At 40.2% G+C, this 16,625-nt stretch overlaps 1 protein-coding gene across 4 annotated transcripts in view; it reads right to left on the bottom strand.

Moving 5' to 3' along the window:
- Nucleotides 1–16,625, bottom strand: part of LOC122091379 — an 83,286-nt gene that overhangs the window by 56,815 nt on the left and 9,846 nt on the right. For 2 of the 4 annotated variants that reach the window (XM_042661277.1, XM_042661280.1), the window contains exons 3-4: nucleotides 7,142–7,211; nucleotides 6,868–7,027 (exon numbers count right to left, since the gene is read on the bottom strand). In XM_042661277.1, coding sequence (XP_042517211.1) covers nucleotides 6,868–7,027; nucleotides 7,142–7,211 — 230 coding nt within the window. The remainder of the gene's footprint in view (nucleotides 1–6,867; nucleotides 7,028–7,141; nucleotides 7,212–16,625) is intronic. The other 2 variants (XM_042661278.1, XM_042661279.1) reach the window with 2 other exon arrangements.

Raw genomic sequence — 16,625 nt, 5'->3', positions numbered from 1 at the left:
TTTAACATTATAGGATTTATAAAATTTTCATAATTGAGAAAAACCCCAGCATTTACAAGTTGAAAATCGCCCCTATAACCAAAATCTAGTTTTGTTCTTGGACATGGGGGTTGACTTTTAATCCCTTAGGAATTTGATTTTTAAACTATTTTTATTAGATTCAAATAGGAGATATTTCTTTATTTATGAATAATATCTTAAGTAAATGATATTTGGCATATATAAGTGCCAAAAAATAAAATCTCCATTGTTTCCCCAAGTTTCTCACACTTAGGAGAAAAAATGCACAAGAGAAGGTTGAAATTTCCCATGTTTCGGTCGAAACCTGTTGAAACATGTGATTTTTTAAAATCCCCTATGGTTTCGTTTCGACCTGGGTCGATACTTTCGCATGTTTCGCTCGAGTTCTCGAACCATGGTTCAGATTGTTACAGACAATGGGAGCAACTTCAAGAAAGCGAGGGAGAGACTAATGAATAGGAAGAGCAAAAGCATCCACCTTTTTTAGACACCATGTGCTGCCCAATCCATTGACTCAATTCTTAAAGAAATGGCGAAGAAGTCTTTGGTAGCAAGTGTGATTTAACGGGCAAGACAAGTGACCACATTTGTTTACAACCATGGATTTGCTCTCTCTTTGTTGAGGGAAAAATGTGGTGGAGACTTGGTAAGGGCAGGTACAACCCGATTTGCAACCAACTACATTGCATTAAAGAGCTTTCAAGAGAAGATGGTTGGTTTGAGATCCTTGTTTGCCAGTAAAGAGTGGTTTGGATGGAGGGAATCGGGTTCGCCAGGTGGCAACACAGCACAGACCACCATCTCTAGTGAAGGATTTTGGCAAAATGTGGAGAAGGTTCTTCTTATATTTGGCCTAATTGTAACTGTCTTGAGGTTGGTAGACTCAAAGAAGCAGCCTACCTTACCATATGTGTATGCTGCAATGGAGAAAATGAAGGAGAAGGTGAGAGCATCTATCCCTAGGGGTGCAAAATCCTACATAAGAATTATTGAGGAGAGATGGGAGAAACATTTGATGCATCCACTACATAAAGAGGGTGAGTTTATAAACTTAACTATTAAAGACTTACTTTACACATTACAGTTAATGACAAGTTACTTATGGAATTTGCAGCGTATTATCTCAATCCTAAGTACCACTACAAGTACAATCTAGGAATGTATGATGAATTGATAGAAGCAGTGGAGCTTGTGGTGGCAAAGTTGGTGTAATGCCCCAAATTTTGGAACCTTCGAATATATATATATATATACTTTGTATGCTTGCTTAAATATTTAAAGTTAGGGTGTATTTAATGACTTAATGAGTTAGCCTAGCGGTTAGTACCTTGACTAATTAGAGGTCCTAGGTTCAAATCTTGTTAGTATGGTAAATAAGGGAGTTTTATTTAATTGAAATTCTTTTCTTTTACTTCTAAGATTCTTTTATTTTATTTTTAAGATTCTCTCTTTTTTTTTTTTTTTAAATTCTTTGTGGACCCCACCCCATTTAAACAAAACATTAAGTTAGAAGAGTGAGAAAGGGGGAGAAATGGAAGAAAACCGTGGGAAGAGAGAGAGACGTAGGATATGAAAGAAAAGAAAAAAAAAATAAAGGAAAGAAAACAGAATAGTGAGAAAGAAAAGAAAGAAAGAAAGAAAGAAAGAAAGAAAGAAAGAAAGAAAGAAAGAAAGAGAGAATAGAATCGTGGGAAAGAAAGAAAGAAAGAAAGGGAGAGGAAGAGGGATTTTGGAGTCTACTCTTCTGTTTTTCAACCTTCTTCAGGTAATGATGTTCTCTTTTCTGCTAGTTCTTCTTTTGGGACCCAATAGAGGTCTTATTTATCTTAGTTTAAGTTTTGGTTATGCTGTTTTTCTTTTTTGAGACCCTAATTATTCTTAGGGTTTAGGGTTTTGTTGTACGGTTAAGGTTCTTGGGACCCATTAGGGTTTTTCTTGGGACTCGATATGGGATCCAATATGGGACCCAAATCTGATATTCTTTATAAAGGTTTCAGATTTAATTCATTGGGAACATATATATATTTTTTTGGGACCCAATATGGGACCAAACCATGATCCAATATGGGACCCAAACCGTGAATCCATGACCCAAATATGATATTCATTATAAAGGTTTGGGAATTGATTCACAGGGACCATATGTATTTTTTTTTTTTTTTTTGGGACCCAAATTAAATTAATCGGTTTTTTTGGATGATGATGAGATAATTAAATATATATATATATATATATCATCATCATCCATCTCCATTCCATAATGTTGCTTTTTCCTTGTCCATAAACTCTATTCCAAAGACTCATCATGAAGCTTTCTCTCACCCTGGCTAGAAAGTGGAAATGGAAACGGAAATGGATCGCTTATTGTCTTAACAGGCATAGACTCTAGTGGATTTGTCTCCAGGTAAGGATCATGTGCGTTGTCATTGGTGTACTCCATCAAATACAATCTTGCTGGATCTGTTGAATGTCTTAAGGCTCAGTTGATAGCTAAGGGATATAATCAAACATATAGTCTTGATTACTTTGAAACCTTTTCCCTTGTTGCTCGTCTCAATTCTGTTCTAACATTAATATCATTGAATGTGAATTTAGATTAGCCTTTGTATCATATGGACATAAAAAATGTTTTCCTCTATGGCGATCCATAGGAGGTGTATATGGGGCAACCTCTGGGTATGATGCTTAGAGGGAGCATTCTGAAAAAGTTTGTAAGTTGCAAAAGGCCATTTATGGATAAAAACAATCACCTTGAGTTACTCAATGTCATAGTTCTCAAGGCGTCAAATCGATCCAAGGCGGTGGAGGGGTGGCTAATCGATTTGGCGATGAATCGCCCATTATGGCGTTGCCATGGCAGTCAAATCGCCCATGTGTCATTTTTTATTTTCCCTATTTTCTAAAGTTATTTAGTATGCTACATTTTCATTTTCCCTATTTTCTAAAGTTATTTAGCATGCTACAAGCCTACAATATATACCATATAACATATAAAACCAACATTAAGCAACATCAAATCATCAAAAATCAACATAGCCCTATCAAAATCACCCTGCATTTTACTAAAAAATGACCGCCTAGTGAATCAAGCATGACCTAGCATCCATGGTGATGCCTATCAGCCAATGGTGACCGCCATTTGTGAGTCACGTAAATCGTAGCACTGCCATGAACTTCTTTTTCCGCCAGGACGCCAAATCGCCGCCTAGGCGACGCCATGACAACTATGCTCATTGTTGTTTTTTACATTGCTTTCAAGGTGGTTATATTAGTCATTTATGAAGATGGCATTATTATATCTGGAGACGATGCACCTAGGATTGCAGAAGTGAAATCCTACATTCACCAACATTTTCAAACCAAAAACTTGGGTACCCTCAGACATTTTTTTTTTAAATTTAAGTCCTACGGAGTAAAAAACGAATTAGTCTATGATAGAGAAAATATGTGTTATACACTTACACCTCTTACATGAGAAAAGTACGCTTGCGTCCAAACCAATTGACACTCCGATGTATCCTTATCAAAAGTTTGTGACTAGTGATGGTGAAAACCTTGAAGACAAGCTTATTTATCTTTTTCTTTTGGTGTTATCAATTCATGCAGTCACCAAAAAAGGTTCATTGGGAGGCTGCTAGTCATATATTGAGATATTTGAAGAGAGCTCTAGGGAAGGGACTCATTTATCATCCCCATCAGAATGTTGATTTGGTCGAATACTCTGATGCTGATTAGCTGGTGCTGATAATGACAGATGATCAATGCTAGGATATTGCATATTTATTGACGGCAATCTAGTTAAGCAAGAAGCAAACTACAGTGGTTAGATCCAATGCTGAATCTGAATATCGAGCTATGGCTCATATTGCCTCTAAGTTGAGGTGGTTGAAATCTTTGCTTCAAGAATTGGGATTTCTGATAACTCAGCCCATGAAGATTTTTGTGATGACCAAACATTGATCTACATTGCTAATAATTTGGTGTTTCATGAGAGAACCAAGCACATTGAAGATTGTCATTTTATGAGAAGTGTCATCATAAAGAAGTTGATTGCTACTCCTTTTATGTCTTTTGCTAATTAGCTTGGTGATGTTTTTACCAAGTCTCTGTTTGGTCCTACTTTCTTGAGAACTATTCGAACTAGGCATGGAAGATTTATATGCTCCAACTTGAGGAAAGTGTTAAATAATGGACCCTCCATGGGGGTACAATGTTTAAGTCTCCCACGATAAGGGGACTGTCACTACTGTGAGGATTTATTCCCTTTAATTTTCTATTATTTAACTATTATTATGTTTCCTTATAGACTAGATTCTCTTAGTCTTAGATTCCTAATTGACTAAGAGAACTAGTTTCTTATAGTAAACATCAATAGGGAGGGAGAAGACTCACTCACGATACTAGTTCCTACTTTCATGATGTTTTTTTTTCTTGGTGAATAGAAAAATGCATTAAAAGAAGGGGGGAAATATGCCACCCAAAAGGAAAATTAACAAACTCAAAAGGGATATAAAAGCCCATAAGGACACCAATCAGGGCCCACATGGCCTCAAAGAACTTCTACAGACAGGCCCGGATGCCCAATGAAAGGAGGGCAAATCGATCCTAACTGAGAAGAGAACCACAATCCCTAACCCTAACAACTCAACACAACAATTCCAAGCCGCCAATACGAAGGAGCACCGTTGAGAAGAGGTAGCCACGATGGAGCGCTAGCCTTATGGAGGGCCATAGCCAAGTGGTCAGATGGCCTAGTGGATGGGTCTCCAAGGCGAAAGGGTGTTGGCCTTTCTCAGGGCAACGACAGAGTGGCTGTCGACTAAGAACGGCCCAGCAGGCTGGTGTCGAAGAGGCTAACCAACAAACCAAAAGGCAAGTTCCTAGAGACCAACAGGCCCACCGAAGTAAGCAGACAACGAGGATGGAGGCCAATACTGCGAGCAAGTGAGCCCAGCATCCAGAAGGGGAGACGACCAACAAGATAGCAGGCCTAACAAGAATGGCATCCAAAAGGGCTACAAGCATGGCGAGTAGCCAACTAAGAGGCAGAAACGGAGGAGCAGACGAGCCAATGGACAAACCAAACGAGCCTGAAGGCCAATCGGAAGGGTGGACACTAGGCTTGACGGGGGAGGCATCCAAAGAGCAGCGAGCCTAGCGGGACAGCAATCAAGAAGCAGATAGTCCAGGAGGAGTCAGCACCAAGTCATCTACTGGCCAAGCAGGGCAGGTAGCCGGCGGGAAGTCTAGCCGAGTGGTTGCAGCAGCCTCAACACTGATCGAGTTAAACGACACTAGCAAGCACAGGAGAAGAAGGGAAAGGGACTGAAGGAGGAAGAAGGGAGAGGGCGAGAGAAGAAGAAGAGGAAGAGGGGAGAGGGAAGAGAGGAAAGGGAGATGCAGAGGAAGGGGAAAGAAGAGTGGTGGAGGTAGGGAGGGAGAAGAGACGAGAGGGGGGGAGAAGGAGAAGGGAGAAGGAGAGAGGAGGATGAGTAAGAAGGGAGAGGGAGTAAGAAGAAGACGAAGAAGGAAGAGGGGAAGGGGAAGGGGAAGGGGAAGGGGAAGGGGAAGGGGAGATGCAGATTAGAGGTAAGGGAAGAAGAGTGAAGGAGGAAGGAGGGAGGGAGAAGAGAAGAAAGAAGGGGGAAAAGGCGAAGGGACAGGGAGAGGGGGGCAGCAGCCCAGCCTAACGGCCAGGCTGCTCTAAGCGGCAGCTTCCTTCGGTTTTCTCTATAACTAGGGTTTTCAAATACACGATTCTTTGACTTGTCTGGGTTGCTGGTTCTTGTTCTGTTATTGTGATATAAAATTTATTTATTTTTCTTTTCAACCTGTCAGGGAAAGTTAATGACTTGTACAGACATAGTCATAATGGCTATGACTTATAAGATTCCAATGGGATTAACTTTTTCCAAACATCTTAAAGAGTAAATCTTCCCATACATCAACCTCCACAAGATGCAGATCCCAGAACATGAAACATGATATTTCTCTGAGCCTGAAGGGTCCACTGCCTAGACACCTCCTTAAAACAATCACATTTACTTGAGACAATTGTAAACAAAGAAGGATTACCCAGTTCATTGAATGCATGCTTTTGACTTTGATATTCCAATATAAACAAGTCACTTATTTATATGCATAAGTCAATGCTTTGTGACCTAACTGATACTGGAAAAACCATAATTTGGATAAGTTAACGTCATTTAAAAAAAATATATAGGGGAAGAGAAAATTCTTTTTCTTTTTTCTGTAGGAAAGAAAAAGAAATCCAAGTCAAATATTTCTTAACATTCAATAGGATCAACAAATCTACAAATACTCAGCTTGGTTAAACTTGAAAAGTTGACAAGATGTTTTTAGAACTTCTGTTTATGAATATAACTGAAAATTTTATTCCCAATACAAAAATCCAAATTAATGAATCCTAAGTTCTTCATTATATCCTCATATGGGTTAATTCTCCAATAAAAAGAACATAGCTGTCCGATCAAGGCACATGCTAGACTGCTTTTTTTAGCATGAACAGCACACAACCATCTTTAATGCCTAGCTCATATCTAAAAACATAAGAGAACAGGAAAAATAGTTTTTTTTTCGGAACTAAGGTAATTCAGAACTAATACTGAACCTACTCGAATATAGATGATCAGGTCATCATAATGCAGAGTTATTCGAGAGGGATTTGCAGGATGAATTAACAGTACAAACTGTGGCTCGTATATCTCCACATTCCATAAGTTGTGACTTGTATATCTCCATATTCCATTATGGTATGACAGCACTGATGGCCTAAAACCATAAAAGAACTTAATCCGTGTTTATAGAAGATATGGCAGTTATGACCTTTGCAGGTATTGATGCGTTAATTCTCCACTAGTGATTGCCCCCATGAACAATGAAGGATCAAACCCAAGGCTCTCCATTTTCTCCATAGTAACTGATGCACGTCTCGATGAATTACTAATTATCACCATCTTGGCTCCATGGCTGGCAAGTTTTTCTACTATTACCCAGAAAATAAAGTTAAACCAATTATAAGCACCTTAATACAACGCAACTGAAAAGCAACCTAAGTCCATAAGCTTAAGCAAATGCAAGTCGGCAATTCAAAACTTACAAGTTGAAATGGCACCTGGATAAGGTTGTTTACCATCATGAAGAACTCCAAACTGATCTAAAAACCACGCCTGCATATCCACCAGTTTATGTGCGAAAATTTCAGGGGGTGCAACATACGATAAAATAGGGAAAATTTATACATCACTATGCCTAGTCAAGTATAGCACATCACTATTTGCCACATGGCAGTAATGGGTACATCCTTGTGAGAGTGATGACCAGACAAGGAACCCATGTACTGCCAAGTGGCAACTATTGAAGCATTAAACTTCACTAGGTGTAGTGGCACCTAGAAAAAATGAATTATCTAATCCTTTAAAATATCAAATGAATAAGAAGATAATTTAAAAGACCGAGTTTTCCTAATGCCACGGTGAAAAGGGAATACATTCACCGTGGATTAGAAGAATCCTTTAAAATATCAAAATGAATTATCTAATCCTTTAAAATATCAAATGAATAAGAAGATAATTTAAAAGACCGAGTTTTCCTAATGCCACGGTGAAAGGGAATACATTCACCGTGGCCCATCACAACCATGTACAATGGGGGGGGGGGGAGAGGTGGGGAGAGATGAGGGTCACATCTGGACTGTCCCATCGTTCAGCCACCAGTGAAGGAAAACTTTGTCCTGATTTAAATTACAGACTACTTTTCTTTCTAAGTTATAGAATATTTCACTCCCAAATAGTTTAATAGTTCCACAGATCAAGTTATTGCTATCCCACAACATTTAATCGTTCAATAAAAAATTTCTGGTGAAACTATTTAATTAATAACGAGGAAGAATCAAGAGGACAAAAAGGCTAGGCGTTGCCCAGAAATGTGCATTCAGTTGCATACTGAAAATTTTGGGAGCCTAGAACCAAATGTCACATTTCTGCTTTACCGGGATTCAGGTAAGGCTATTCCAAGCCTGCATTTTCCCAAGAGTGAGATCAATCTAACACCAAATCTTAAGGAACTAAAACCTCAGCTATATTGGGAGTGACAATTGGCTACACATATGGGCATAATATAATTGGCTATCCAAGAGCCAAATTGATGCAGTTGGGCATTGGGCTTAAATTAGCTTTTGATTTGATTCCTTCTTTCCTTTTTAGAGCTAGAACTAGTTTGGTAGTATTCTTAATTGAGTGAGATTTTTATTTCTTTTTAGATTTAGATGCAAGTTTAATTCTATTTCAGATTAGGAAGGTAGGTTCTTTTTTAGTCTTTATAAACTATTGTGTAGTCCATTGTTGACAGATTTGAAGAATTGAACAATTGAATGAATGTTATGGCTGCCGTGAGGTTTGCATCTCCCTCTTCCCATCCCAGACTTTATTCTTCTTTTCCCCTTTCCTTCTTCTTTTTTGGCTTCCTTGTTCTCTTTCTCTGGTTCAGTCCAGGCGGTACTTGCAGCCAGTGAAGGAGTTCAAACTCCTTCGATTCTGCAGCTCTCAGTCTGAAACTAGGGGTGAAAGTACTCCTCCTTGGGGCGAATCAAACCCCTGAAGCCCTAGCTCTAACGCCTTTCCTGTGAGAGATTTATTTCTGAAACTAGGGTTGGACCTGCAATCATCGCCTGGTGAGATTTGCAGAATCTGCACTGCTGTTTTAGACATCTCCATTGGCTATTGATGTTGGGTATCCAAAGGTCTTCTATAATCAGAGCCCACTTTGAAGTTCCCGCCCAATCAAACATCCCATGAGAGAGTTTGGCCTTTGAGGTTAGCTACTTCTACCACTGGGTTCATCCCTATTGTGTGAGGAAGAAGAAGCTAAAGTTTTTTTTACACTTAAAGCCCTAGTTCCTGATATTACAATGAAGGCCCTGATTTGAATTTATTATTTCAGTTAAATTCCACCTCTGTTTTACTTCTCAGAATCAACTGTCTCCTTTTAATTTAATTCCTTTTTGTGTCCCAAGCCAATTATCTAATTCTAAAGGGGTTCTGAATAGCTCATAAATTGCAAGTTTGCCATTATTTAGAAATTACTACAGAATTGCCATCTTCTTTGAAACTTAAGTTTAATTATGATTTTGTCATCTAGCTGAAGCTTTACTTCAACAGGAACCTACCATTGGTTATTGACATTGTTTTATTGAGTGTCCTAGTGGGCCCTAAGCGATCTGATCTCTGTTTTTGGAACCCGGATCCGCATCAAGTGGTATCAGAGCAAATTTCCTGCAATCTCCCAATCATGACAGGTCACATCACCAATGCCGAGCTACAAAAATTGTATTGTGAGTTAGCTGAGGCCTGAGGGTCAACAGGTACTGCGTGAGAATCAACAGAATACTGATGCTAGGCTTAAGAGGACTGAAGCCAAGTATGACAAGTTCATGAAAGAGATGAATGCTTTTATGAAAAGGTCCAACAAGCGAGCTAAAGAAGGATCCTCTACACTACCTCCTCAATTCAATACCTTACGGATCGAAGATACACATCATTGGTAGCAACTTAATCCAATTGTCCCCCAGGATGTTACACGAAGATTTTCTAACAGAGATTATGGCATCAAAGTTGAAGTTCCAGAATTCAGTGCTGAAAAGGGACCTGAAGAATTTCTTGACTGGCTTACCAAAGTTGAGAGGATTTTTGCAAACAAATCTCTTTCGGACGCGAATAAGTGTGAATACTCATCCTCACCAAGTTTATTGGGTATGCATGTTCATGGTGGGATGACGTACTGCATGCAAGGTTTGTCAGAAAACTTAGACTTGTTACCAACTGGGAGGTCATGAAGCAGATCCTGACTGAGAAATTTGTTCCTCCTAATTATGAGAAGGTGATGTTCCATAAATTGTTTAATTTGCAACAAGGCAACAAGGATGTGGATACCGACACCCTCAAATTCCACAAACTATCTTCAAGGTGTCAACTTCAGGAAACAGACTAGCAATACGTGATGCGATATATCAATGGGCTAAGTACTGAGATCCGACTCGAATTCGCTAACGATTTCAGGTCCGTTGATGTGGCAATAGCTAATGCCAAAACAACTGAAGAGAAGTCCATTCACTGAAAAAGTATGCTCAAGACTCCTCCAATTTATAGACCTCCACCTCGTATGGAGGAAAAGAAGCTTGAAACTCGTAGAATTGAAGAAAAGAGGTCAGAATTTAACAAGGATAGTGGTTGGGTGAAGAACATCAGATGTCGTTGTGGGGAGGGGTCACTACTCCAACAAGTACCCCAATAGGACTCGTCTTGTGAATGCAGCAGAGAAGCAACTGATAGAGAAGAGTGATGATGTTGATCCTGCTTTGTATCCTTATCCCCTCAATGAAGATGATATTGACGATGATCATGATGATGAGGATGTAAAAGCTCATTCCCCTAGTCATACATCCTTCTCAAACAGACTAGTTGACGAGGCTCCTCTCTTCAGACAAAAGGGTACTCTTCTGCACAGTTCAGGTCCTACTGATATTCATACAGTTGTTAATACCAAGGCAAAAGCAAACTTCATATCTGCTAAATTTGTTCGAGCACACAACCTTCCATAGAAGCAACTTTTCAAGAAGATTCACGTACAATGTTTTGAACCCATAGCTCGAGAAGAGGCCACTGCAGTTGTTCAAGTACATCTACAGTTTGGACAGTTCCAGTACCATGTATCTTGCTTGGTCACCCTATTGGCGCATTGTGACATTCTTCTAAGGCGACCTTGGCAATGACATGCAAGCATTCTCTATGATGGCGCACAGAACACTATCAAGGTGAAGCAAGGAGGTCGTACGTACTTAACGACGCCACACGCACAATCAGACATGCCACGTCGGCAACTGACTCCTGCTCCAGTGACAAGTCAACCTACTCTCCCTCCTCTTAGAGTTGTGTAATGTAGACTAGGATAGGGGCCTAACCAAGTTTCAAACTGCAAGAACTTTTAATCAAAGGAACAACCAAAACCAGTCCCAACAATATAACAGAAAATCAGAATAACAAATAACAGTCCAGCAGGTTATCGACCTTAAGAGGCAATACTAACAGAGATCAAACCAACAGTAATCCTTTAGGACTAAACCAGGAATTGATAAGACTTCAATTAGGTTCAGATCAACAGAATAATCTAAAACACAGGTTTAAGAACCAACAGAAACTGAAATAAACCCATCGATTTCAATTCTGGACACTACAGGCACTAGAAGACAAAAATATAGTGATTTCGAATAACTCACTAATGGCTGGATAGAATCAGCCCAAATTTGGATCGATCCTTAGTGGGTAAGGGGAAAGTATCGACCAGAGTTTGGGAACAAACTCACGGCTAGAACTACTGCAACAGCAAAGGGCCGATTGTGCCTCTACAGAAAATTATGGGCAGAGAATTTAGAAGGAAAGTACCTTGTAATCGCTTCAGTTGTAGATGTTTAAAATAGACTTGAAGAGAGAAGAGAATACTTGTAGAACCACCTGAGCTTCTCACCGCAAGGCGTCGACTAGATTATACACCAAACCCATTGTTCTTGATCAAACACAAGAAGCATCTCGGTAGAGACATTGCAGCAGCAACAGAGTTTTTTTTGTTCTTAAGAATCGTGGGGCTTAATGGGAGCCCTCTCCTTTATTTATAATAATGATGGGGGGGTTTACAATTAGGAAACTAAATGAAAGACAACTCCTCTAGTTTCCAATTCTGAAAATAGAATCTAGGAAAATACGAAGACTGAAATTAGAAACTAACTTTTGACTGAATTTAGAAACTAACTAATGACTGAAATTAAAAACTAAATTAGCAACTAATTAACCCCCATCAAGGCCCAAATCATGGGCCAATAAACTAGGCATGGTCGACCCATCTCAGCCACTATGGTCGACCCTCTTCTTCCTCCTTGAGTAGGTCTTCAATGCTGCATCAACTCTCCCCAGCTTGAAAACATTCGTCTCCAACAAATGGACAAGGGACATGTAACGCTCATATAATTCGGGATCAAGTCTCTTGAAGTCATCAGCATGGATCCAAGTATAGTCACTACAGGGACGGCCCTTCCACTTGACAAGGAAAGTGTGATAGCCGGTACCACGGCGGGTAGTCTTATAATTATCATCCAGGACATCCTCAATAGCTTCAAAAGTGGGCGGCTTCAGTTGGGGCAGCCTCAACATTTGCTCCTTGTCTCCATCATCCAAATGGTGCCTAATATAAAGGTGAAGATCAACCACATTAAACACATTGCTTATGGTCATATCATCAGGCAACTCTAGCATATAAGCATTTAGTCCAATACATTTCAACACCTTATAGGGACCCATCTTCAGCGGGTGGAGTTTAGTGTTGACACCCGTCTGAAACCGTTCAGGATCGTATCATCACCATGTCCCCGGGTTTGAACTCCACATAACGCTGATGACGATCAACTGAAGCCTTAAACATCCCATTGTACAAGGCAATACGTCGTAGGACGTTGGCATGCACCTCAACAATATGGCGCAAGAACTCATCAGCCTCAATGCTCACTCGAGCTTGGGGTGGGAGTGACATAAGATCAATAGGTCGCTTAGGCTGAACTCCAAGTAAGATCTCAAAAGGAGTACGACCCGTTGTCCTATTCACTGAACTGTTGTAGGCAAACTCAGCAATATCGAGGATGGAAGGCCATGTCTTCTCATAATCTTGAACCAAACATCTCAACAAATTCCCCAAACTTCTGTTCACCACCTCTGCCTGTCCGTCAGTATGTGGATGAAATGCAGTTGAAAAGTTCAGCTTTGTATTTGTCTTCAACCACAATGTCTTCCAAAAATAACTCATGAACTTAACATCACGGTCAGACACAATACTCGTGGGCAGCCCATGTAGTCGCACTACCTTCTTGAAGAAGAGCTTTATAACCTGATAAGCATCAAAAGTCTTGCGACAAGGTATGAAATGGACCATTTTAGAGAACAATCCACTACCATCATAATGGAATCATATCGCTCTCTAGTAGGGGGTAGCCCAAGAACAAAACCTATGCTGACATCAAGCCACGGTGCATGAGGAACAAGTAGTGGAGAGTATAACCTTGTGTTTTGTTTTTCCCCTTTTGCAAACTGACATACACGACATCTTTGAATCACATGATCGACATCCTTTGCAACGCATGTCCAATAGTATCAATCCGTCACCTGTGCAAGAGTCTTATCCATCCCAAAATGTCCTCCTAATCCTCCTTGTAACTCTCGTATAATGTGATGACGTAGGGAAGAGTTTGGAATACATAGTCGTGTGCCAAAGAATAAGTACCCATCATGAATGGAGTACTTTAAATGTTGTCCACACTGTTGCAACTCCGCAAAGACAGTGCTGAAATCAGGATCAGATGTATAATCACCCCGTATCTGATCAATACTAATAACATGTGCTGAAAATGTATTAAGTATGAGCACTTTCCAGCTAAGTGCATCAGCCATTGTGTTCTCTTTTCCCGCCTTGTACTTCATAGCAAATATGAACTCCTGCAAGTAAGCTACCCATTTGGCATGCCGGTGGCTAATCGACTTCTAAGAGTGAAGGTGCTTCAAGGCCTCATGATCAGTATATAGAATAAACTCTTTGATGCAGTTGCACAATGGGCTTAGGAAAAAAAATCTTTTGATTTGATTTTCTTTTGTTTTGTTTTAGAAACAAGTTATCTTTAAATTAGCTAGCTTTTAATTTTAGAATAGTTTCCTTTCAAGTAGTTGCCATTAATTGTTTCATTTTCTTCCTCTATATTGGACACGTAAACGATGGAGAAGTTCACTGTACAGAATTGAATGAATTTGAAAGAGTATTTTGGGTGAAACCATGGTTGCCGTGAGGCTTGCATATCCCTCCCTCCCTCTTTGATCTTCTTCTTTTTTCTTCTTCTTCTTCTTTCTTTCCCTCTTTATTTCTTTTTATTCTTCTTCTCTGGTTTTCCTCTCGGTTTCCCTGTTAGCCGACTCTAACAACCCATCAAGTTTGGTTCAAGCTTCTTTATACCCAAATCTGTTGGTTTGAGACTTTGAGGAGCTGTTGCAAACCCTAAGGCGATTCAGATATTTGAATCTGAGATCAAAAGCACTTTTGATTTGTAAGGTTCAATAGCCGTTTCAGAACTGATATTCACCCTACCGCCAAATCTAGTTCAGGTCCTCTAATCTCTCTTGTTGCAACTTCTTTCAGGTTGAATCTTAGTGTTCTTAGGAGGGCAGGTTGTGGTGATGCTTTGCCTGGAATATCAGACCCAGTCGACAAGTATCGACGAGGTTCTCTTTTTTTTTGTTTCTCTGTTCTATCGCCTCTTGTGTTGGCTGTCCAGAGGTTGAAGACAACCCCCAAACAGAATTGTGGGTTTGTTTAACCTATTTAATAATTTAACCCTTTATTCCTCTATTGCCCTTCCCCTTACCTAGTTATTACCTTAAGTATCAGTTTACCCATCTTTCCAGGAATACCCCTCCCATCTTGCACGTTGCTTTTTCCCGTTGATATTTCCTCTTATGTTCAAGTTATCATCTATTTACCATTTTGCCACCCTTTATTAGAAACTTCAAGTTATTCACAATTCTGCCACTTTTCTTTAAAAAAATTCAGAATTAGCCCTTATATTAAAGTTTTTAGTACTAGAACTACCCTAGCTGTCATATAATTATTTCTAAGGCCCTGCTTATTTCTGAAATTACAAGAATACCCTTTAACCATTAAATTTGAGATTTTTAGTCATTCTTATGGGCCCTAAGCGATCCGATTTCAGTCCTTGGAATCCGGATCCGCATCTAGTGGTATCAGAGCAAATTTTCCTGCAATTTTCTAACCATGACAGGTCACATCACTAATGCTGAGTTGCACAAATTGTATCGCGAGTTAGCCGAGAACTAACAGAATATTGATGCTAGGCTTGAGAGGATTGAAGCCAAGTTTGACAAGTTTATGGAAGAGATGACTACCTTTATGAAGAGGTCCGACAAGCGAGCTGAAGAAGGATCCTCTACATTACCTCCTCAGCTCAACACTTTACGGATCGAAGATACACCTCAGAGGCAGCAACTTGATCCAGTTGTTCCACAAGATGTTACTCGGCAATTTTTTGACAGAGATTATGGCATCAAAGTTGAGGTTCCCGAGTTCAGTGGTGAAAAGGGACCTGAGGAATTTCTTGACTGGCTTACCAAAGTGGAGAGAATTTTTGCGTATAAGTCTCTTCCAAACGTGAAGAAGTGTGAACTCATCATCACCAAGTTTATTGGGTATTCATGTTCATGGTTGGATGATGTACTACATGCAAGGTTTTCAGAAGACTTGGACCCGTTACCAATTGGGAGGGCATGAAGCAAATCCTGACTGAAAAATTTGTTCCTCTTAATTATGAAAAGGTAATGTTCCATAAATTACTTAACTTGCAACAAGGGAACAAAGATGTGGATTCCTACACCCTCAAATTCCACAAACTGTCTTCAAGATGTCGACTTCAGGAAACAAACCAGCAACGGGTGATGGGATACATCAGTAGGTTAAGTACTGAGATTCGACTTGAGTTGGCTAACACTGATTTCAGGTCTGTTGATGTGGCAACAACTCATACCAAGACAGCTGAAGAGAAGTCCATTTATTGGAAGGGTATGCTCAAGACTTCTTCAGTTTATAGACCTCCACCACGTATGGAGGAAAAGAAGCCTGAAGCTCGCAGAGTTGAAGAGAAAAGGTCAGAGTTCAACAAGAATAGCGTTGGGGTGAAGAATATCATATGCCATAGTTGTGGCGAGAAGGGTCACTATTCCAACAAGTGTCCCAACAGGACTCGTTCTGTGAATGTAGCAGAGAAGCAGCCGACCGAGAAGAGTGAAAATGAATCTCATTTATATCCTTATCCCCTCAAGGACGATGATATTGTCGATGATGAAGATGAGGATGTAGAAGCTCATTCAGCTAGCCTTTCATCTTTTTCGAATAGACTAGTTGATAAGGCTCCTCTCTTCAGACAGAAGGGTACTTTTCTGCACGGCTCCGACCATACTGATGTTCATGCAGTTGTTGATACTGGGGCAGAAGCAAATTTTATATCTGCTGAATTTGTTCGAGCACACAACCTTCCACAGAAGCAGCTTTTCAAGAAGATTCACGTGCGAGGTTTTGGACCCATAGCTCGAGAAGAGGCCACTGCAGTTGTTTGAGTACACCTACAGTTTGGGCCACTACAGTACCATGTCACCTGCTTGGTCACCCCATTGGCACACTGTGACATTCTTCTAGGGTGACCTTGGCAGCGACATGCAGGCATTCTCTACGATGGTGCACGGAACACCATCAAGGTGAAACAAGGAGGTCATATGTAATTAATGAGGCCACATGCATTATCCGACATGCCACATCGTCGACTGACTCCTGCTCCAGTGACATGTCAGCATACTCTCCCTCCTCTTGGAGTTATGTTCCCATCTTCTGTTTCGAAATATGTGCCACCTCATCGGCGAGCGATTTGCAAGGGAGTCTTGGGAGCACGATGGACTTAGGGAAGAGCTGATGCAGTTGCACGATAGACTTAG

This window comes from Macadamia integrifolia, chromosome 10 (genome assembly GCF_013358625.1).
Source record: "Macadamia integrifolia cultivar HAES 741 chromosome 10, SCU_Mint_v3, whole genome shotgun sequence".
Classification (NCBI taxonomy): Eukaryota; Viridiplantae; Streptophyta; class Magnoliopsida; order Proteales; family Proteaceae; genus Macadamia; species Macadamia integrifolia.
This window is presented reverse-complemented; position numbering and strand designations above follow the sequence as displayed.